Genomic DNA, 24,251 nt, shown 5'->3' on the forward strand with positions numbered 1-24,251 from the left:
AGTACGCTTGCTTTTCTCCCTCCCAAGGAGATCTAGTGTGCGTAGCCACTTACGCAGCCTGCATTGGCTACCAGTCCCTCATCGAATTTTATTCAAAATTCTTGTGCTGGCTTTCAGAGCAGTCCACGGCCAGGGACCAACATACCTGCAGAAAAGGTTTTCATTCTACACTCCAAACCGTGCCCTTCGATCGGCCAACCTGTGTTTTTTAATCACCCCCAAATTCAAATATGCACGCATCGGAGGACAATCCATTTCAGTCAAAGCTGCCTCTGCCTGGAATGCTCTCCCTTTTTCTCTCCGAGCTTCGCCAACCATTGCTTTGTTTAAAAAAGATCTCAAAACCCATCTGTTCAATGCCCCCTACTAGCAGTCCCCCAGACCATGTTTTCAGTTCTTCTGCTCTCAAAATTCTCTCACCGCGCCAGGATACCCCGTGGTAACAGAGCGCGCTACAAAAGCTTTAATAAACATATGAGGGCTGTGGACTCCTAGCTGGGGGGGGGGGGGGGCTGGATACTCGCGCCGTCTGCCGTTCTGGAATGTGGACCCCTGTTGTGAGCGGTCCGTACCCTGCTCTACGGCCACAGACCCCTCGATTTGAGTGCAGTGAAGCCCCGCTGTGAGTTCTGTAGACGCCCTACTCTGAGGTCTGTGGACGCCCTGTCTGAGGTCTGTGAACGCTCTGTCTGAGGTCTGTGGACGCCCTACTCTGAGGTCTGTGAAGTGCCTATTCTCAGGCCTGCCCTGTGACCCCCAACTTTCAGGCCTGTGTCCCCCACGCTCCGAGTGGCGTGTCCCCCTCTCTAAGGACCCGGAACCGCCTGCTCTGAGGTCTGTGAGCCTTGTGTGAGGACTGCGTCCCGCCCCCGCCGTGAGGTCATGTGAGGCCCGTTCTCTGATGTCTGTGGAAACGGCTGTGAGGACTGTGGATGCCCCGAGGTGTGCGGACCACCTGCTCATCACTGGCCCTGTGTGTCTTCGCGCACCTCCATATAGTGCTTGCTCGGATTGCGGGCGCTACAAGCCCGCTAGGATGCCCCTGCTGCAGTGAAGGCCCTGCTCGCACAGAATGTCTCCCCTGCTCTGGCTCTGTCTCTGTCTCTGCGGATCACTGAGAAGTAAGTGCAGCCCTCGCCTCTCACTGTTCGTGTGTGCTCCCCGCCTCTCACCCGCACCCTTCTCCCCTCTTCTAACTTAACTCAGCGTACCCCATGATAGAGTCGCCTCTGCGGCGGTGCACCCCCCCCCCCCACCCCCCCCCCCCCCCCCCTTCACCTCCAACCCCTCCCCTCGCTGTGGAGCCTCGAAGTGACACCAAGCGGCTGAAAGTGCATGAATATAGAAATGTAAGTAGTGGCAAAATGTAACTTAAATGTTATTTAGCACATTTATTTGTGCGTCTCCGTGCACAGAAGACCGTGGTCACCCCTCATCTTCTCCTACTGTGATGACTGTGGATTCCCCTGACCTGTGGTCATTAAATCACCTTCTCCCTGGTCTGTGGTTTCGGCGGAACTCCCAGGACTCAGTGATCGTGACCTTTACACTCATTCTTTGAGGACGGGGGGTTTTCTGGCTCCGAGGACGGGGTTCCCCTCTATACAGGACTGCTGGTCCCCCCTTCTATGAGGACCATGGATTTCCCTGCAGTGAGGTCTGTGGACTTCCCGCTCTGAGGGCAATGGACCACTTTCTGTGTCGTCACCGGACCACCTGCCGTGAGGACTGTGGACTCTCAGCTATCGGGTGTGTGACTCGCCCGCTTTAAGCTTTGTAGGGTCCCGTTTTAAGGACAGTGCATCTGCACGCTTGGAGGACTGTGGGCTCCGTCACCTCCGGTCTGTGGACTTTTGCTTTCATAGGAGGACTGTGGATCACTCTGCTCTAAGGACTCAGGTGTGCCCCGCGCTGTGGGTGGTGCACCCATGCTCTGTGGATGACTCCTATGAGGGCTGTGGACTCCTAGCTCGGGGGGCTGGATACTCGCGCCGTCTGCCCTTCTGGAATGTGGACCCCTGCTGTGAGCGGTCCGTACCCTGCTCTAAGGCCACAGACCCCTCGATTTGAGTGCAGTGAAGCCCCGCTGTGAGTTCTGTAGACGCCCTACTCTGAGGTCTGTGGACGCCCTGTCTGAGGTCTGTGGACGCCCTACTCTGAGGTCTGTGAAGTGCCTATTCTCAGGCCTGCCCTGTGACCCCCAACTTTCAGGCCTGTGTCCCCCACGCTCCGAGTGGCGTGTCCCCCTCTCTAAGGACCCGGAACCGCCTGCTCTGAGGTCTGTGAGCCTTGTGTGAGGACTGCGTCCCGCCCCCGCCGTGAGGTCATGTGAGGCCCGTTCTCTGATGACTGTGGATGCCCCGAGGTGTGCGGACCACCTGCTCATCACTGGCCCTGTGTGTCTTCGCGCACCTCCATATAGTGCTTGCTCGGATTGTGGGCGCTACATGCCCGCTAGGATGCCCCTGCTGCAGTGAAGGCCCTGCTCGCACAGAATGTCTCCCCTGCTCTGGCTCCGAGGAGACATCCCGCGTTGCCCAGGAGTGGGTGGGGGAGGGGAAGACTCTGCTGGAATGTGCGACTCCTGCCCTTTCCCGGGGGTTCTCGTCAGTTTCGCCGTCAGTTTCCACAACGTTCTAGAATCAAGGTCCTGTTTCCCCACGTTGGCCTCACCAGCGGCCGCCTGGTCAACTGGGTGCTTGTGACGTGCCAGCAAGTCCAAGTCCGCCATGGATGAATGTTTTAAATGTTATTTTATTTTGCCACAGTGCCAGTGAACCTGGGTGCCAGGCTGCGGCAGAAGTGGGTCATTGAAAGCAAATGCTTTTTTATTGCCAATGCAGCAGAATCTTTGCAGGCTGGGCTCATGCAGCCCGTCAAATTAATAAGGAGGCGTTGTACAGGGACCCCCGTGGCTGCTATTCCACCACTGCCCCCCCCCCCCGGCCCCCACACACCTACCACCCTCTTGCTTTTTCCTCAGGTAAACCCATATTCCAAGAAACCTCGCAGGCACACAAATCACTCCTACTTAATATGCACACCAATCACCCAACACAATCACACCCCCTGCACTAACAAGCACACGGACACACCTGAAGTAAGTAATATCAATTGGGGAAACGAAACGCGCGAACTCACCAGCAAACACAAATAAAGAACTGAACACACTGAAAGAAACTAACAGACAAACGCACACGACCGGGGCTGTGTGTGCGTGGGCGAGAAGCAGCGGGGTTCATTCATACACCCCTCATACATACACAAACACACACATCATTAAACACCAACCCACACAGACACACGCGCGCATTAACAACCCCATAGTAAGCAAATACACACGTGTTTCTTTGTGGGTCGGTGGCTATATGTCAAGGGGAAGGTTCTGTTGTATGTTTAAGTGCACGCGCCTCTGTAGGTTTGAACAGATGCGGTGGGGGGGGGGGGGGGGGGGGGGGACAAAAGCTTCTATCTCTGGGGCCTATTCACAAAGGTAAAATCTGACATAAACTTAAGTCTACAATCACATTTCTATCAGTTTACGCCTGCCAGGAATTCCCAAAGGGATTCTTGATAGACTGGAGAGGATGGGGCTTTACAGCAACAGCTGCCGGCTTTGGAACTAGGGGGCCAGGTTCACGTCTTTGAGTCAATTCGACAACATTCTGTGATTCTGGGTAAATCACTCCATCTCCCTGTGCCTAAAAAAATAATAATAATAATAAAAGCATCAGACCTGGTTTTAATGTAACTGGTGCTCATGTAAAGCGCTCCAGTACCATCAGGTTGAATTTGGCTACATAAAACAGCCAAAAAAAAAATAATATATATATATATATATATACATACACACGCACACATACAAGCATTTTTGCATTTTTAATGGGCAGTAATCACTGCCACACGTGCGCCGATCTTCACACCGGTGAATTCCTCTCAGTGAGTGGAATTCGTGGCATACCTGTGTTTTGCCAAGGTGTAGTTGTCCTTGGAGGGTTACGGGCGCCCACAAACAAGTACCTTTGTAGGCGTTCACACACAACAGCCATATGGGTTCTGGAGTATAGCGCTACTCGCCAAGAAAGTGCTTCAACATCCCATTAGGGGTAACAAGCGCTATATAAATGCAAACCTTTTTTTTGTCTTCTATCCCTCCACTATCCTTTTCAATCCAAATAACTGACTGATATATCAAACACTCAAATTACTTTCATGTTTTCACCATACTAATGCACCACTAATCCTTTATGGGTTCCGGAGTAGCGTGCTACTCACCGAAAAAGCGCTTTGATGCCTCGTCAGGGGTAGTAAGCGCTATATAAATGCAATTACAATACAATATGCATTTCCATACTGTAAACGATTGTTAGGCTAGCCGTTGGGAGACGGCTCTGTCCGTCAATCCCGGACCAGATTCGGGGGCGTTCCCGAGAATTTTTCCATTTTGGTGACGTCAGCCGAAAGCCTGTTCTCGGGAACGCCCCCGAATCTGGTCCAGCATTGACGGCACCCGGAAGAAGTCCAGGTGAGTGCTTGCTTTTTTTTTTGCTTTCTTTTTTTTTTTTTGCCCGTTCCCACCCCCTCTCCCGCTCTCCGTGTCTCCGGACCCCGTTCCCGCCCCCCTACCGCTGCCTCGCTCTCCGTGTCTCTGGCCCCGTTCCTGCTGCCTCGCTCTCCGTGTCTCTGGCCCCGTTCCCGCCCCCCTACCGCCGCAAAGTAATTGAGCAATGCTGTGTTTGGAACTGGTGGGACTCCGCATCCAGGGGGGTGGTAAATTTGAACCGAGGCTAGGGCCGCAGGAGCTGCACTTATAGTCGGGGGGCGGGGGAACGTGGCATCTTTTACACAATAGCATAGCGCACACCTTTGTGTGTTCGTGGGGGGTGGGGGCGGACGTTCGTGGGGGTTGGGGGCGGAGGGGTGGCCCCCGGGGTTCAGATGTGAAGTTAGGCCACTTTATGGCTGTGCGCTTTGTAAGCAGCGCTATTTGCCTCTGTTACCACCACCAAGTAAACTTAGGCCAGGAAGTGCTTCGAAGCCCTTCGTGTAACACCTACGTCACGCAGACTCTCCCTCAGTAATATCTGAAGACCGAACGGTTACTCATAGCGCCTTCTACAGCCCTTCAGTCCTTTGTAAGCGCTATAAAGATGCCGTGCTGTTACCGAAAAGAGGCACCCGTGGGCCTCGGATGTAGTTTTAAAGACAAAGTTCCCTGCGCAAGATTACCCCTCCAGCGGACTGATGTGCCTGGAGCCGGGCCCCGTTGGTCGTGTCCAGGCGCCGAGAGTGGCGGCAGAAAGGTTCACATTTATTTTGTTGTTGCTTCTCAAGTCTGCTGTATAGCTGTAGAATGGTGAACTTTATTTGTTGAGGAGGGGGGGGGCTGTCGATTATGGTAGGATGTCTTGGCCCTGCAGCTTAGTGTCCTCAGCTTGGGTAGTTGTGTAGAGCTACATACCTCTATAATAGGAGGCTAGATCTGTGGCCCACTTAGTTCTAAGCGCTATGTGCAGGCTGGGCGCTAGAATCCACCCGCACGTCTGTAGTTCTATCCTAGGGCGCCTCAGCCGGGTTGATTTCATCTTGCCCTGGCCTCCCCCTCGTTCCATATCTCACCCTGGGATGTGCTGTGAGGCGTTCAACAAACGGCGCATTCCGAGCACCCACCTGTGGCTGCCCTGGTTGGGCTCATCCCACGGTTACCTGTGGGTGGTGGGCCTTCGTCTCGCGCTTCCACGCGCTCTGCTGGGATGCTGCATTACACTTTTAACGCTGTGAGGCCGGGTTATACTAGCACGTGACCCGAGAGTGCGCGGTCTTTTATGAACTATTATGGGGGTCTATTTCCAATATTCGAGGTCGTTTTCCTTCCTGGCCTTTTTAATAATGGTTTAAACTTCCCGATCGCACCCGCGTTCACAGTGACAAGCTCGAGGTTGTGTTTGAGCGGAGTGTAGCGGGAAGGCCGCGGGTTCCTGCAGCCTCGCCCCGGTTTTATTATTGGGTGTCTTTGGATAGTGCTGGGGTAACCCGCTTCAAGGCGCAGCAAAGGCCTGTCCGAAGAACGGGGGTGCAGAACTATAGTGAGTACTTTTCTCGATTCGAGATCTCGCCTTCTCCAAGGCCCGGTGAAGGGTGTAGGCCCGGTCACTATAGGAGTAGAGGGCCGTCTTCAGCCCTGAAGAGTTTAAAAAAAAAAAAAATATCTTAATCTAGTTGTTTGTTTAGTAATATTGAATTAGTGTTGGCATCTGCTTCCCTTCGCCTGGAGCTCGTATGTGTCGTGTGTGGGGGGGGGGGGGGGGGCTCTGTGTGTGTGGGGGCTCTCTGTGGGTGTTTGTGTGTGTCATTTGCGAGAGAATAAGCTATTGGCATTGTAAATGACAATGCCATTTATTTATGTTTAAAAAAAACATAAATAAAAATGTCAAGAGCAATGCCAATAGCTCTAACTTTAACAAAGGCAAAACCATTGCATTGTAAATGCTTGTTACAATTCTGTTTGATAAAGCATTTTGGGTTCTTTTTTGCCTCACCTGATTGGGGCGGTATCGGGGCTCTCTGCTTCCTGCTGGCTCCTGCCTCGAGGGAGATGCAATTCTCTCCGCTTTTCTGTGGGGACGCCGGCTGGGCGCCATCTTGGGGAGGTTGACAGGCTAGTGTTTCAACCTGCCTGCCTGCCATTTACCTATATAATGAGAGCCGCGTCGTGGATGCGTGCAGTGGGCCCACCGCTGGCACGCCAAAGGCAAGCCAGTCTGCACCCGCCGTGTCCAGATCGCAGCCAGCGCCAGCCATACTCCCCAAATTCCTGTTCCCAGACAATCTCATGGTCCAAAAGACTTGCTCCTAGCCACGAATAAAGGCACTTGTTTGGGTAAGGCTAAGCTTGACTTTAGGATTGAGGAGAATATGTTATGATGTGATAAATGTAAGTTTCAACTGGCTGTAAAGGCAGGGGTGGCTACAGGAAACTGTGCCCCCCCCCAGGTTCCTGCACTGAAAATACATTGATAGTTAGAGCCTACCTGATCAACTGTAGAACTCTCCTAAAGCATGCTGACGACGTATGGCTCTCTTTAGCTGAGAACAAGTGGGAGATTATGTTCATAACGGAAACTTGTTTGAAGGAAGGCACTAACCCCGACCGGATGCCAGCTATCAACCCTGGATTTCAATTAGTCTGTGCCAATGGAGGGGGAAACAGGGTTGGTGGAGGAGTTGCAGTTGTGTTAAAAGACTTCTGGGTGATCACCACCAAGAGATTTGGTCCTATTGGGAATCTCAAAGCCCTAACCTTCTGCATTAAGACCACCCTCTGTTCCTCCTTGGCCGGATTACTACTATACAGACCTTTTGACTGTCCATCTGGCTGTTTATCTAAACTCAGTGATATTATCGCCCAGCATTTAATACTGTAGTACATTCTGCTCAGGAGGCTGAATCAGGTGGGTGTGTGCAGAACAGTACTGGCCTGGATACACTCATTCTTGGAGAATTGCTCTCAACAGGTGTTTCTTTGCCCTTTTCTATCTGCACAGAAACCTTTGATGTGCAGGGTACTGAAGGGGTCAGCATTAAGCCCTCTGATCTTTAATATCTACCATGCCCCATTGGCCACCCTTATTGAATCTTGGGGTGTAAAGGTTCTTTCTTATTCGGATGATATGAGGATGATACGCAGCTAGTGTTCTCCTTTAAAGATGGTGGCCGCCAGAGATGAATCCAATGCCAATCTCGTCAGAGTCTATCAGACACTTGGGAATTAGGCTGGGTAAGGACCTATCATTCAATGCTCAGGTATGAAATATTTCCTCTTTGTGTTTCTGGAAAAGGAGATATATTTCGAAATTCATACGCTTCTTGTCAGAGGAACACTGGAAATCAACACTGCATGCTTTGGTGACCTCACAGTTGGACTATGCTAATAGCTTGCACCTGAGGTTGCCTGCAAACCTGATCTGCAGGCTTCAAATCATCCAGAATTCAGTGGCAAGATTGATTAGGTGGGTACCATTCCGCCACCATATCTCCCCTCACCTGAGACAGCTGCATTGGCTTCCAGCATTTAGGAGGATGGAATTCAAGTAATTGATCTTGGCGTTTGGAGCCACTAGAGATCTGGGCCCTATGTACCTTAGGCAGAGGTTGCATCTATATCATCAGGTTTGTGTCTTGAGTTCCAACCACTTGCAGCTCTAACAGGTTCCATGATTCCACAAAGCCCGAAAAGGGGGCAGGTCTTTTGCGGTAAAAACATCTACCTTCGCCAGATGGAATTAGAAATACAATTCAGGAAAGAACTAAAAACCAGGCTCTTCAATCAGACATAAATGCCAAATGAGCCTACCGCTAGTGCCGGAACACCTCCGCAGAGGTAGCTGTGTGCTTTAGAAATGGTCATTACATTACATTACAAAGCAGCTCAGCAAGCAGAGAAGCAGTTCCTCAGAACAGTCAGTCACATCAAAGTGGCAATCCTTACTGCACAGCAAACTTTACTCCAGCATAGTTCCCATGTCCAATAGTGTGCTGATTTGGTAGGGTCAGAACCATGGTACTTATACCCAAAAGTGTCTTTAATGTAGGGGGTTATTCTAAGGAGTTTTCTGAAATGCACAAGAACCCATTTCAACCCACTCCAGTCTGCCAGGCTATCTGTGGGGAGTAATCAGCCCTTTGTGTGAGGATATGACACAGCCAAGTTAGAAGTAAGTGTGAACCACCTCTCCACCTTCCTGCAGAGGAATGATATCAGAATATAGAAGATGTCCTCTGTCACACCCAGCCCTTCCTGTGTTTGTGGCTGTCTAGAGGGAATGCATAAAGTGTAGTTGTCACCAAGCCCAAACGTATATTTGAGACTGGCTGCAGGCACATAGAGCAAAGTTAAGAGCAGAGAAATGCCCACTTTCTAAAAGTGGCATTTCTAAAATGGTAATATCAAATCCAACTTTACCTCTAAAGAGGATTTATCACCACCATTCCAAAAATATGAAACATGATGTAGCTATTCCTTTCAGATCAGGAGTTACAGCTTATGTTTTAAGGAACTGCCAATACTAGCCTATGATGACAGTGAAAAATTAATTTAGATATTTGTCACTGCCAGGACATGTAAATCTTAAAAGTACATGCCCTGCCTTTTAGCTACACTGCACCCTGACTTTAGGGTCACTTAGGACCTACCTTATGGGTGCCCTATGTGTAAAAAAGTGGAGTTTAAGGCTTGTAAAGTGAGTTTAAATGGCAAGTCAAAGTGGCAGTAAACTGCACACACAGGCCCTGCAATGGCAGGCATGAGACAGGTTTGAAAGGCTACTTGTGAGAGTGAAACAGCCAGTGCTGCAGGCCCACTAGTAGCCTTTAGATTACAGGCCCTGGGTATATGGTATACCACTTTACAAGGGACTTGCAGGTAAACTAAATATGCCAATTAGGTGAACACAAATGTTACTATTTTCAGGGGTGAAGCACATACACTTTAACACTGGTTAGCAGTGAGTTCTAAGGCCAACAAAAATATACAGCAGAAAGTGGATGGAAGCAGACAGCTAAAAGTTGGGGTAAGACCGCCCTTAGGACAACAGGTCTTTCATGAATATCTCTCAATTACGTTAAAAAATAATCTTATGGGTGGGCTAAAACATATTGGTATACAAAAAAGTTAAGTAAGAATTGTATATTTCTCTGAAATGGGGAATGCCCCACCTTGTGCTCCTTAAGAAGTGAAAGCAGAGTGAGGAAACATCATTTAAAATCACAGTACGTTTAAGTTAGCCATCACTTACCTTAGGTAACATCTTGAAAATGGTCTCTGAAATAGTTATGTTCTTTTTGTTATCCACTTCATAGCTCATATTACTTCCCAGTGAGGTATTATTTTGTGAAACAATGAAGTTCTGCCCAGCATTGCAACATGAGGCAAGTTTTGCCCTGTAAAATTATAAAGAGTTATGTATGCAGGGTGAATACTGCCACAGCACGTGTACACTGCAAATTTTTGTACTCATGGTGAAAAGAACAATCATCTTCCGCAATCTACATTTTTGGTCATCTCAAAGAGGAAGAGCATCTAATTGATGAGGAGTGCATGGAGTCTTGTGCTCTGCCAATGTAGGCATGCATTTGTTGCACGCACTATTAAACAGCCAGATAAAACAAGCATTAGCAAAAGGTAATAGGTCTAATCTCTGTGTCCTACTGGCTTTACAAATGGTTTCACCGATGCTGTACATAATCCGCAAGGCTGTGCAGAGCAGCTAAGGAAAAAAAACTATGATGCGGGTGCCCAAGTCATTTCGTACGAACACTGAAATATGCCAATCCTGACACAACTCTACAGGAATGTTTAGGGTATATGATCACAACTCTTAATCAACATGATAACAAGTTTTTTTATATTGTTGATCACTAGTAGTTCAAACGTATGTTCACGTCAGTTTGTGTGAAGAACAGTGAAGCAATGCAAAAAAACACATTTTGACACAAAATACAAAAGAAAACTGAACAGACCTGTACATGACTAAGGATGTCACAACAAAGTAAAAGCAGTGTGTCCTAGTTCAAAGTTTTGCAAAAAGGCACATAAGGGAGACAGCTGGAAAACACATGCACTTTTGTTGAGTGCTTTCAGTAAAAGAAAACTGTAGGTCCCTAAAAGCGAGCAGAGGAAGCACAGAAGAGGCACAGAAGCCAGTCAGTCAAAGTGGTGGTTAAAGTCGGTTATGCTCCACGAGGGTGACAAACACAAGATGAACAAGTCAAACCATTGAATAAGATGCAGGCAAATGACAGTGACAGTTAATCTAACCAGTAGTAAGCAATGAGCAGGCTGCAACCCCTCGATGTTCCTGGTAAACCCTCAATATGTCTTACACAACCAAACAGCATCAAACTAAAAAATAACTTCTTGCAAGTCATTATATAAAGCACAGACCTGTCAATTTTTCAAATTTACTTGCACACTTAACATCGTTTTGGCTTTGTTTCAGGGCAAGTCATAATAAGAGCAATACTTGCCTGCCAAATAAGTGAGGTGTTTACCAGATGTGGTTAATACCTGCTACTCTGCAAATACCTCCTACTTCATATTTTAAGCTTACCTGCAGATTTGGTTCTTATCACAGGGAAATCAGTTTGACTTTCTAACAGACTTTTTTCCACCAGCAAATTTCTCGGCGTTTAACCTATCAAAATCTGTCAGGAGAAAACGGCGGTGATGCACTCAGTGATTGGAATTTAACCCCCCAGTCATAATCAAGCCCTTATTGTAGACATACTTAGACAGCAAGATGTGCTAGATGTTCATTCCCCTGGTACACTGTGATTCTCTCAATTGTTACCTGCAGAACATGCTGCACGACAGAACTAAGAGCAACAATGACTTACTCAAGCAAAGACAATACAGGTGGTATCTTTTACCAATCAGCCACAAATTGGATAAATGACAACCTAAAGAGACCTTCTACTAGGAGTATTCAGTGGATAAGAACACATGCAGTTTGAAAAGTGTGCTAGAACTCCAGCTTGTACTATTGTACCAGGATGTCCCTTTAGTTGCAGCTACTGCATTGTGACACCAAAGGGCCCGAAGCAAGTGAGCAACAGGAAATGGTCTTGGATATATATATACAATCAACTTTCCATACGTTTAAAAGCAAAATCCCATAGATTTAATGAATGAAGATAAATCACAAAATAATATTAACAGTCACTATGAGCCAATAACTAATGCAGCTCTTAGAAGCATTCTTTTTACACGAATCAGCCCACAGGAAAAAAACAGGATACAGACGTATAGCAAAATTCAGGAGTCTGTACCAGTCATTAAAGGTTTACTTCACTGTTATTGATCTGAGACCTCAACTCAGGCCAATAGCTAAAATAGCATGACTTAAAAAATTCATATAGCCATATTAAGTGGCTTAACTGAAACAACATCCCTTCTGGGAGACACCTGGGATGCAGCAAAATATCTGCAGCTCTCTGTGGATTCCCCTTCCTCCACTATGTGGTTCACAATCTTGGTCATCTGTTTGTCATTATTTTTGCCCTAGGCCAAACCTGTTTTAGGCACACATTGAACGTTTACAGCTGAATGTAACTACTTTACAAAGACAGTTGTACAACACACAGACCCATTTGTTTCATGCTGTGAATAGAGTGCTGCAGAGGCCATGCACGTCTGTGTGTCTGGCCTGTGCAGCAACTGACATGCATATTGTATGGCAATATTTCTTGACAACCTAAGCAGTTGTTCTAGTCTCTACATGTATTCTTTAATCACTATGGTTCAGCTGCATCATTCCTTTTATGCTAATTCTAAGGAGACCCTAATCCTAAAAGATCACCTAAATTGCAGATATAAGGCTAAACAGGATGTACTTGGTGCACCATAAAATAGTGAATATGGCAAACTGGTCTCTCCCCTGGTGTTTCAAGGTAGGAGCCACCCACAACACCTTTTCCGAGTTGCAGGCTGATGGCATCATTGGAGTTTTGGGATGTAGTAGATGTTCCTATGCAAATTAAGTCCAGTTACCCGAGCTAAATAAGGAAACGTCATGTTATTTTAATGAATGTGAATGCCTGTGAACATTATCCAATTGCTTCAACAATAATGATAGAATGTAAGATATTGGGTTATTGTTGGGGGGGTTGGGTCGGGGGGTGGAAGCCCCATTCAGGCAACAACCACAATACTTGTCAGGGTGAATCACAGAAAGTCACTAAAACAACCGGTGCTTAACACTCTGGCAACTTGGCACAAAGCAGTCAGGCTTAACTTAGAGGCACTGTGTAAAGTATTTATGCAGTATACAAACAGTAATGAAGTGAGAATACAAGACAAAAAAAATCCCAAAATAATTTAGGAAAATAGCCAGGACCTGTTTGACTAGCCTCCTAGAAGGCCGCAGGAGCATTCTTTAACCCAAACGACAGTACACCAAATTAAATGTGACCCTTTGCGGTCGAGAATGCTGACCTCTCCTTAGAAACCTCAGTTAAGGCAATCTGTCAGTACCCTGATGTCAATTCAAATGTACTCAGGAACTTGGCAGCTTCTAGCCAATTGATGAGCTCATCAGCTTGGGGATGGGCTGAGCGCCAGTCATTGTGCCTGAATTGAGCCCCGGCTAGGAATGCCAAAGTTCTGGGGTGGCCTTGGGTACTAGAACCACTAGGCTGAACTGTTGGAGTGCTCAATCACTCCAAACTCCAGCATCTTGGAGACTTCCTCCTTGATACTGTCCCGCAATCTGCCAGACAGCCTATACTGCTGTCCCCAGTGACAATGTCATCAGTACACCAAGTGATGGGGAAGTGTGAATATGGACACACAAACTGTCCAAGCAAGTGGTGACAGTCCCTTTGTTGCTCTGGGGTCCGGGAAAGGCAGAAGACAACACCTTCAACTGACCCTTCCTGCTCCTTAGAAGAAAGGAGGTCTGGGAGTAGTTCACTTTCCTCCTCCACCCCATCATCTGTCACCAGGAGCATGATGTCTTCACAACTCTCATAGTGGGGCTTGAGGCAGTTCACATGCAGGATCCTTACGGACTTCCTTGATGTCTTGGTACTCCAGCAGAGAAGTTTTCTTGTCGAACCAGTGCTTCATTGCTTCCTGGATGGCTTCCAGGTTCTCAGTGGCTTTATTCCAGATGTGCTTCATTTGAAACCTGATTCCAACATTTAGCTTACTAAATCTTGAAGGAGTTTTGTAGGAGCTTGCTCCCATGCCTCTTTGACAAAACTAAGATGTTCACTTAAAGGGTAACCAAACAGATGTTCAAAGGGACTGAAATCCCACTCCCTTCTCAGACACTTCCCTGTAGGCAAAAGGAAGGCATGGCAAGGGGACATCCCACTTATGCCTCATAGGTACTGGTAGGCACATAATCAAGCAATTTAGGGGCTTTTTAAACCTTTCAACAAGCCCATTTTGCTTTGGTGCCATGGTGTGGAGAACTTGTAGATTACCTCACACACATCCCACATTGCATTTATGTAGGCAAACATGAAGTTAGTATCTCAGTCTGACAATACCTCTTTAGGGAAGTCCACTCAGGTACAAATTCCCATCAGTGCCCTGGCCATCGCAGATGCAGTCACGGTCCTCAAAGCCATAGCCTTTAGGTACCCGGTGGCATGGTCCACCAAGACCAGGATGAACCAGTTGCCTATGACAGCACTGGGGTCCAGTGCTCCAACAATATTTATTTCGACCTTCTATAAATATGTTCCCACCACAGGGAGAAGAAGCAGGGGTCCTTTTGCTTTGCCCCTGACTTTTCACTTGCTGGAAGGTGGGACAGGACCTACAAAAGGCATCTGAGGCCTTTCTTATCTGGGATCAATAAAACTGGGGGCCATCGTTGCAAAGGTTTTGGTCTGCACCAGATGTTCTGCTAGGGGTATGTCATAGGCCAGACAAGCAGGAAGCCACTGTAGCACTGAGAGACTACAAATATTCAGGTTGCTCCAGGCTCAGGAACCTTAGGATCACTACACAGGAGATCATTCTCCAAGTAGATCAGGTGATCACCGGAGGTGCCACCAGGTGACTGGGCATCAACCTGTTGCTGTAGACCCTCAAGAATAGAACACTCTCTCTGTGCTTTGCAAAACTGTGCAAAGATGCCACCCCAATAGTCTGCCGGTTGGCCAACTCTGGTAGGGCCCCCAGAGCAGCAACATGCTACCCATATGCTTCCAGGGCCTCACACTGAGGTTCATCCTCCTCCCGAACTGTGGGAATCTCTGGGGAGAGCTTCCCAAGCCCCCTGCCCTGTTTCTTTTTTGCAGGTACCCGGGACATTTCTAAAGGCTCCAGGTACTTTTTACTACCCTTTCAGTATGCCATGGCCCTTTTGGTCAGGCACACCCACTTCTCCTGGTGAGGCTAGAGCTCCACCTCTATTCAAATAGTGTGATTAATGTTATTACCAAACAGCCAATCCACAGGCATAGCTGGACTCACAGCTACCCTTAAGGAACCTGAAACTTCCCCATTCAAAGGGAACCAGAGCCACAGGATAGTGACTCTCTTGGTTGTCAACTACTACAACCTGGTGGGATACATAGGGAATTGACCTGCACTGAAGACACCAGATGACATATCACATTCGTCACACTGCTCCTCTGTCTCTCAGAACCTCCCCCCACTGCCCATTGATCATGATCCACCTCCTATACTTTTTATTATTATGAGGCATATGGGTCTTGGACACCATCTCTCTGTCACTCATGGACACTATTGTAACCTCTTCCCTTCTCCCTAAACTAACTGGGATGACCTCCTCCCAAATCACTACACTGGCCGTCCCTGGTGTCTGCCCACCAGTGTGAGTATCCTGCCTTTTAGGGCAGTAGAGGTTCCTCTTGCCGTTCCCATACCTGTATCACTGGTAGCAAATAGGTGAAACATGTCCTGAGGATTTCTCCTCAGTATGGTCACCTTTCTTTTGGTCGAATTAGGACTGAGAACCCTGTCCCTGAGAACTGTTTAGGGGCCTTTTGAGAATATTTTGCTATTATTTTTTGTCTCCTACATCTTTCTACTGTTGGGGACCTTTTGGTGATCACCCCTCCAAGTACCTTCTTGACACTCTGGTGCTGATGCAGAGGTCCGCCTTTTTAGCAAGCTCTCTGGGTGAAGAGAGATTGCTATCAATCAGATTATGGTGCAAGTCTGTAAAGCAAATATTGAGCATGTGTTCCCTCAAGATCAGGTTAAATTACCCATCACCATCACTCATGTTGCTGCCTTTCACCCAGCCACTCAGTGCCTTACTGGAGTAATCCACAAAATCTACCCAAGACTGGGTAGAGAGATTGTGATAGTTCCTGAACCTTAGACTGTACTTCTCTGCTGTAAGACAACGCTGGGTGATAACAACAGCTTTAATAGAGGCAGAGGCCATCTGGTCAGACACCTTTAGTGTCAGTAGGATATCCCTCTCAACCAGGACATGTGCTTCCATAGGCTAGACCCCGAATCCTCCTCTGGGATCCTATGCATATACAGGGCTACGCCATGGGCTGCCGACCACTTATCAATATCATCCCCCACCAAATAACTAGGCCCCAGGCAATTAGGGATTTGGAACTTTTTGTCTCCATTGGACACTGGATTGTCGCTTCCGCCATTACTAGAATGTGAGAACTGTTCAGCCTTTAGGTCCAGCTCCTTTTGACTCATCTCATAATCCAGTAGAATTTGCTTTTCTTCCAGAGCAAGCTTCTGTTCCTTTAGGGCCTTCTTTGAAGCAGCCGTTTCTTTGGCTGCTTCCATCTTTAGTTTGATCATCTGTAGTTGGAACCCTCTATCAATTCTCTAGTCCTCCAGTTCCTCAGAGGACTGGTTGTGGGAGTTAATGCTTCTGTGAGCTCCTTGTTGTTGGTTGCCCCTCTCTCTGCAAAACCCTTTCAGCTCTGCCATGGTGTAGCTTTTCAGGATGCTGAGATCCATCTTCATGCTTAAAGGCAAGAATTACAGATGCACAGATGAGGTAGGAACTACATTTAGAAAAAGGGAAAATAGCCAATAAAGGACAATTTAAAAAGAAGTTGGCTCTAATATCAGATTATTTAAATTGGATTTTAGTTGTGCACAAATTACTGAGTGGTACTGCAGAAACATAAGTAATGGATCTCACCGCTGAACACCAATGGAAGGCATTGGGTTATTAGTTGAGGGGGGTATAAACTCCACTCAAGCAGCAACCACAATTCTTGTCAGGGTAAACCATAGAAAATCACTAAATGTATCTGTGTTTAACCATTCAGGAGCTTGGCACAAAGCAGGCAGGCTTAACTTAGAGACAATGTGTAAAGCATTTTTGCAGCACACAAACAGTAATAATGTGAAAACACAGAAGAAGAGAAAAATCCCAAACCACTTAAGAAATATAAAGTACATTTTAGTGAATAAAAGGAAGCCAAAACAACAAAAATCTAAGAACCGTATATATTGAATTTTGTTTTTTTTAGTGAATATAGCAGCTAAAACAATGAAGTGCCATGCTTGGTCATCTGGTCACGCTAAACTGGGGGAAAGTCGTTAGTTCAGGCCAACATTGATGAGGAGTGGTCAGACACAGGGATCAGGTTAGTCCAGCTGAAAAATGATGTTGCAAGGCGGAATGTTAGGTGGTATGGCTGGGGGGCCTTACCATGCAATATTTTCACAATACACAGAGATGATCTTTAGATTCAAAATCAATAATCCTTAGCTCAGTCCTGGTAGTTTGGCAAAGAGCAGGCAGGCATTACTGGAGCAACAGGGGTAAAGCATTTTACAGTACCATTATGGTGCATACGTAATTGAGATGACTCTAAAGAAATCCGACACCAATCTATAAAAGCAGAGCTTATTTATATATAAATTTAGATATCAAAATGAACTTTGTATCATACATGCAACTGGATTTGTGGATTTTTAAAGTGTTCCAAAATAAATGCAGTAAATCTGTCAAACTGGTCCCATTGAAATGAATGGGGGAAAATACAGGTGACACTCGGTCACATGCACACAGAGATGTGGTTCTGCAGCCAGAGCAGCTGACTCCGGAGCATGGGGCTCACGGTGCGATCCTCAGCGGCAGCTCAGCTCAGCACCCGTGGCTCTGGGCAATAGCTCACTTAATTTCCCTGATGGCCCCCAGTGCCTTGAGACGCCTAGGGGTGATTAGTTCACGCTTTACAAATACAGGATACATACATGCATACAGTTCAAACAAACCCTCTTGTGGACAAGGTCATGTGGGACCCTAGACCAAGTTCCAACAGTTGTTACTTTGTTACCTTGCCCAGGGAGTCTGGGTGCAGAGGTGACTTGGCTGTTCTTGGTACTGAACTGAATCAGTGGGAGCTGTCAAATACTCAGCATTTGACAAACCACACTTGGAGATGGAATTCCACTCTACCCACGAAGAGGAGAGGCCTTTGGGGTCCTAGCACCCAGGTTCAACAGCTGGGTTTCTTCTACCTTGCTCGGCGGGTTCAGGTGCTAAGGTAGCTGGCAGCTATCAATCACCGGTGCAGGTCATGTCAAAGATGATTTACCAAACACTCGACAACTCCAACTTCAGGATGCAGGAACAAAGCAGCAGGGTTGTTGCTGAAGCCGGTTGCTCTGGCTGTGCGTTGCTCTCGGGCTGGAGATGTCCCTCAAGGGGTCGATCTCCTGACTGGCGATGAACAAGCCTTGGCTGTGGAAAATGTAGTCCACGTTACATCACGTAGACAGAAGAGGCAGTGGCTTGAAAGTTGGTGAAAGCTTATCTGCCACTCTGGGTTGGCAGGACAACACTTCTCTTTGGGCTCACTCTCGACAGGCCCAGTGGGTCGCAACGCACTTCTTGTAACGTAGCATGTCAATTTTCCTGCAACTTGCAAGGGACTGGTCCCACTAATTCAAGGTTAAAAGTCAGAACTGAGGTTCTGGTGCCAGGGGAGCCCCTTACATCCTAGTTTAGAATGTGTGAGAGATAGTGGCAAATGAGCTACTAGTTTGTGCGGCTAACCCGCCACTGAGGTGACAACATCCTGTCGGTGCACATCACCTTTCTACCCAGAGTCCTCAAATTTAGAGCCTTCCAACATGGCAGAACCCTTCCTTGGCCATACAGACCTCCAAGCCCACCCTAAAAGTGTGGATAGCTTTTTAGAGGTGTTTACCTCCTGAATAACTAATTTTCCCATGTGTCAGTCTGGACAGGGCGGGAAGGGCTTTGTCCTCAAGTGGGGGACAAGTAATTACACATCAAGGGCAGTGAAACCCTTTGAGGCTCACCACCTTGATGATAGTACACACTAGCCATCTTGGGAGAGAGGAGGTGTTACCTCTTTCCTGCCCAAGCCTTTGTCTCCATCCTGAGGAAGTGTTAGCACATCCCACAAGTAGGGCAGACTCTTGTCTTGGCGGCAAACAGCTCCGGGAAGCCCGCCAAGACAATGGGTCACTTTATCCGAGGGGCACCCACATGCATGCCTGCTCACCCTCGACACAAGAATTGTGTTGGGGGTGAAAAGGCATAGTTTTTGACATCAAACATGCCACAATTTGGTCGTTCCATAATAGAGCTGGCTATCTTGAGTTATCTAGGTACCTAGCTCATGTTACTCAATAGACCGCCGGTCACTTACAGCAAAACCTTGCTTTACAGGGTCGCTGTAGGGATATATATGTATAAACATATACATATATATCCACACCTTTAATATAATGCACTCTACCTCCTGGGCTTATGTGGGCAATCATAAGAGTGACTTACTTACATTAAGGCAATGGTGTGGCTCTGCAGCACATGGTGTGTGTAGAGTCCCTCTCGAGGAGATAGGCTGCTTGTGCAGAGCTGCTATGGCAGACCTGCAGACACACTTTTACTTGGATCATACAGTGTGTCACAACCAGTGCTGCAGCCCTGGTGACCCCTTCTCCACCCTTCCCCTGGGTACCACTGGTACCATATACTAGGGACTTAGAAGGGGGAAAAGTACCTTGCCAATTAGGTGTACCAATTCAAATTACTGTTAGGGGAATGAGCACAGCACTGCGACCTGGTTAGCATGTCCCAGTACACTGTCAGAGTCAAAAACCAGCATATAGCAAGTCGAAAAAGGGGCAAAAAGTGCAGGGGGCATCTGTAAAGAAGCTCAGTTTCCAACAAATTACTTTCAAACTCTGGTGCAAAGAGTACTGTTCGTATTGTATAAGGCCTTGAGAGAAAGGCTCATTGTTGTGGTCGATTGTCTCTAGATGAAAAGAGCTGGTCAAGTGTCATTGACAGTCATTGCTGTAGCTTCACATTTGCAGTTTTTGCAGGCTGTCGTTGCTGTAGCGCGAAATGCAGGTCTCACATTGCTGGTCATGGATGGTGGTCACTGTCAACGTGAAGAGCAGGTCTCATCAGAGCTTTGCATTGACGGTTGTTGCAGGCAACATAGTCCTAGTGTGAATTGGCCTGTTTACTGTCGCAAGAAGCCTTAACTTCAGGATTTGTATGTTTTCATCAGGAAAAGTATCCTCTGATGCCAGCCAAGGAATGAGAACCGGGAAGAACCTCTTGGAGATCAGGGACTCCCCCCAACAGAGGCCAGCAGGTCTCAGGCAGGTCCAGCTGTAGGTCCAGGCAGGTCCAGTTGTAGGTCCAGGATGGTCCAGTTGCAGGGATGCCTCTAAAGCTTGTTGTGTCCCTGTAGCTCACACAGGAGGTCAGTCAACTGACTATGGTTAGCCTGGGATGAAGGAGAGCAGATTGAGTCATTCTTCTCAGACAGCATGACAGACCTCCAAGCATTAGGGCAGTCTTCTGCAGCAGGATAGTCCTTCTTCTGTAACGTCCACAGGTCTAGGACTGATCTGAATAGTGGCTCTGGAGGTCTAATATTTATAATAGGTGCCAACGCGGGGAGACTCCCTGTCCTACTGCCACATCTGGTTCTGGTAAGTTCTTCCCTTGTCAAGGTTCCAAACTGTCTGAGGTGACAAAGGGCAGGGCGGGACTGGTGTCAGGTTCCTTTCTGTATGCAGGAGGCAAAACGCATTAGAGTGTAGGTGAGGATGAGAACAGCCCTTCCCCAGTCATTCAGCCAGGATGGCCCAACCTGTCCACACGTAAGCCCTCTTTGTGCTACTGTCTGGAAGCAATACACAAATTCCCAAAACAGAGCAATTCACAGTATATGACACAGGACAAAAAGCACAAATGGTGACTGGAAAATGCCAACTTTCTAAAACTGGAATTTTCAGAATTCTAACCTAAAATATGACTTTACCATTAAAGAGGATTTAAAATTACAGTTCATTTGAGTGCAACCAACATATCTCTATTTGCTACCAATCCGAAGTTAGCACTTATTAAATGTAATGATTTAACCCTGTGTTAGTCAGTGGGAAAGATAGGCCTTACAACAGTGGAAAAAGACTTTAGGATAATTTTTCAGTGCCTGGACATGTAAAACTTAAACCACTCATGTCCTACTTTTAAAAAAAATTCTATGTACCCTGTGGTTAGCACCTAACTTAGGTTGCCTTATAACTCAGAGATCCAGCGAGCGCAAGGTAAATAGTTTTATTTATTTATTTGCTTACTTTACTCCTGGCCATGGTACGTCTGACACCACTACCCCCTACCCCTCCCCCACCCCACCACCGCAGCTCCCCCTCTGTGAGCCACCACTGGCAGCATTACTTCCTTAATGTCGAAGTACATGCTGCCAGGTTCTTTAAGGCTAAGACTAGGACTAATGTTGTGCTGAAGGTATGCTGGTTAGTCCTTCTCCTGTATCTGCACCACAGCCAGTCCAGCATTCAAGAGATGTATACAGATAATGCCAAGAATTCTGGTCTGCCCATATGAATAGAGGAGAGCAGCCACAAATTGTCTACTGTCGTGCCTGATTACAAGAAGAGCTTGAGTTTAGATCCGTGAAAGTGATTGAGACATTCAGGTCATGAGGTACTCATCCGTAGTGCTGGGTTTTTCTGTTGTGCCATTTTGCATTTGTTACAGGCTGCATATGTACAACATATAGCCTTTCAGTAGTCCTATTGTGCCTGATCTAAATAGCCCTTGAACATTTACCTTATCTCCTGGGTTTCATGTGGTGTCCATGTCATCGTCTTCCCGACATACCTTACAGGATGTGAAGAGGAGTCTTTCTTCTATTAACCTATCCAGGATGGCAGTTGTATTATGTTTCCCTTCCAGTTCTTCCCAATCCAAGATGGAAAATAAGGGGATCCTGGATAGTTCTCTGCCTGCTGTAAGCTGTGCCCCCCAAGTGGTGCCACCCCAGTCCTGGACCCCTGGAAGAGGGCCTGAAGGTGCTCTGCCAACCTAGCTATGGTCTGATTGGCAAAACCGATGCAGTGCGAGGCATCACCTCACAGTCTCGCATCGGAACCGCTGCAGTGAGACGCATCCCTGATGCAGGACCCCGCAGCTCCTCTGAAACCACTTCTGTACAACACATTCTTGACACAGTAGCTTCTTGAAACAACCACTGCGCTATGCATCCTGAACACAGGACCTCGCAGCTACCGCTATGTGACGCAACCTTGATTAGGGACTTTGCAACACTCTGAAACACAAATTTAAGGTACTTTTTTAAGCTGGACCCAAGTAGGTCCCTGTATCTTGCCTGCGCTCCATCGCGGTCACCCTGAACTTGTGACTTTGTCCCAGTACAGCATGAACAGATAACCATTGATTGTGCTTTCTGCTTTTAAGTTTTGCTTAAATCTTTAAAATGGTGTATCTCCGGCTCTACTGTTTGGATTTCTGTTGGTTTGGTCTCAAATAATTTATTACATTTTACTCTAGTTTTCTAAATTAATGTAGGCTTGTTTCTAGTATTGCGTTTTCATTTGATTTCAGTTTGAAATGTTGCATAAATACATAGAACGTTGTCTCTAAATTAATCCAACTTCGTGCCAAGCAACTAGAGGGCTAAACACAGATTAATTTGGAGTTGCTTGCAACTTACCCTGACAGGAATTGTGGTTGCTGCTTGAGTAGGGTTTCACCCTTCTCAACCAGTAATCCAATTCCCTACATAAACAAATGCGCATTCAAATCAAAAGCTAGTCATTCATCAAAATACCTTCAATTTTTTGCCTTAAACCGGGAGACAAAACAAAGATTCCAAATGCCATAGCTCTTTGTCTTAAAAATTGGGACACTTGAATTTACTCTGCTAGCATTTGATTATCCTTCTCTTTAGGTTGCACCATTTACATTGAGTGTCCTGTACAATTTTCCAAGTGGGGAAGACCAGCTAGTGATTGCAAACGTGTTTCACGGGTTGCCATTTTAAGGGCAGGACTGCAATCCTCTGTCTTTTTATGTTTGTGTCCATATGAGGGATCATAACCAGTACATGTTAAAAGTAAAACATATGATCAGTATTGCATCTCTATAGCCTTCTGGGTTCCTGGAAACCTTCATAGAAGGTGTTGAAGTAGTCAATGCAAAAGTTTTCAGCTTCACCTGCTATCAATGCCGGTAGTTTAGTGTTGGAAATTTGATAATTTGAAAACATGTGCAGTCCTTACATTGTGAAATCAGAACTGTACATACAGTTTTGAGTTCTCACTGTAGTAAATTAGTTCTCTGAGAGAGGTCGAGGAGGATATGTTGATTGTGGTGTAGGGTCCAGAAAGTCTTATTGAGTACACGTTGTAGGGGTTGCATGGTATATGCAGCATAATGTGTATTTATGTGGGGGAACTTATAAAGCACAAAGCTAGCTTGGAGCAATGGAGCCTTCAATAAGAAGTAGAGCCCAAGACTTTGGTTTATGATTGTTTTACAGTAATGCAGACAGTAAGAAGGTTTCTAATATGATGTTCAGTGGATGCCCAAATTGTTGGCAGTGTAAAGTTGGGCATTGATTATGTATGGTGGTATGGCAATCAATAGTACAGATAAAGAACATAATAGTAGGGGGCTAGATCATACGCAGTGATGTAAGGTTATAAGGTGACCTTGGGCGCATTGTAGTACATGTAGTGGGTGCTAATGTAGGTGTAAGGTTGAGGGAGAAAGTTGTGGTGCAGCTGTTGCTACTATAGGTGGTGCAGGGAGTGGCTAGTGCTGCATCAAGTAAATCGTGCAGGCTGTAGAGAGTCTAATTTGCGTCAAGCATGCTCAGTGAAAGCAGTGTAGGGTGAATGTGATGTTCTGTTTTGGGTATGGTGCAGACTGTATGTTCTGGTGTATGGTGTATTTGGTGTAGATTGTAAGTAGTGATGCATGTGTATGTGACATATGATGCAGGTGGTGTTGTAGGGTTGGAATTATATGGGGTAGGTTGTAGGTGGTGGTGTTGGTTGTAATTGGTAGTGCTTAGTAGGACACCTTTGTTCGGGATGCTGTGTGCTTACACTTACCCTGTAAACCAAAGCAGGCCCCTCACAGTCGCGTCTGCAGAGCTCATGTTTTCTGAATGCAGTGCTGCTTCAGGCATCCAAACAGGGCAATTTAAGACTTCTCAGTTCGCCCTGGGGCCATATTATGTAAAGGGCGCACTTTAGCTGTTTGCGCCTAGCACACCTTAAAACAGATGCGCCGGGTGCAAACAGGGAAAGTGCGCCCTATTACATGGAAACACTGCCCCAGAGCAGCCACGAACTTGTGCTGCCCTCAGAACAGCGCATTCATGTGAAAAGTGGTGTGGCTGCTTTAAAGCCGCTCTGTGTTTTCAAGGAGCAGTCAGCACCCTGCCTGCACTTTGAA

The 24,251-nt window shown here is 46.9% G+C and overlaps 1 protein-coding gene across 1 annotated transcript in view; it reads right to left on the bottom strand.

The window, feature by feature from the left end:
- ST8SIA6 (ST8 alpha-N-acetyl-neuraminide alpha-2,8-sialyltransferase 6) overlaps positions 1-24,251 on the bottom strand; it is a 178,805-nt gene that overhangs the window by 117,844 nt on the left and 36,710 nt on the right. Inside the window, exon 3 of the mRNA XM_086948097.1 lies at positions 9,795-9,939. Coding sequence (XP_086804223.1) covers positions 9,795-9,939 — 145 coding nt within the window. The remainder of the gene's footprint in view (positions 1-9,794; positions 9,940-24,251) is intronic.

This window comes from Lissotriton vulgaris, unplaced genomic scaffold, assembly GCF_964263255.1.
Source record: "Lissotriton vulgaris unplaced genomic scaffold, aLisVul1.2 SCAFFOLD_826, whole genome shotgun sequence".
In the NCBI taxonomy this organism is placed as follows: Eukaryota; Metazoa; Chordata; class Amphibia; order Caudata; family Salamandridae; genus Lissotriton; species Lissotriton vulgaris.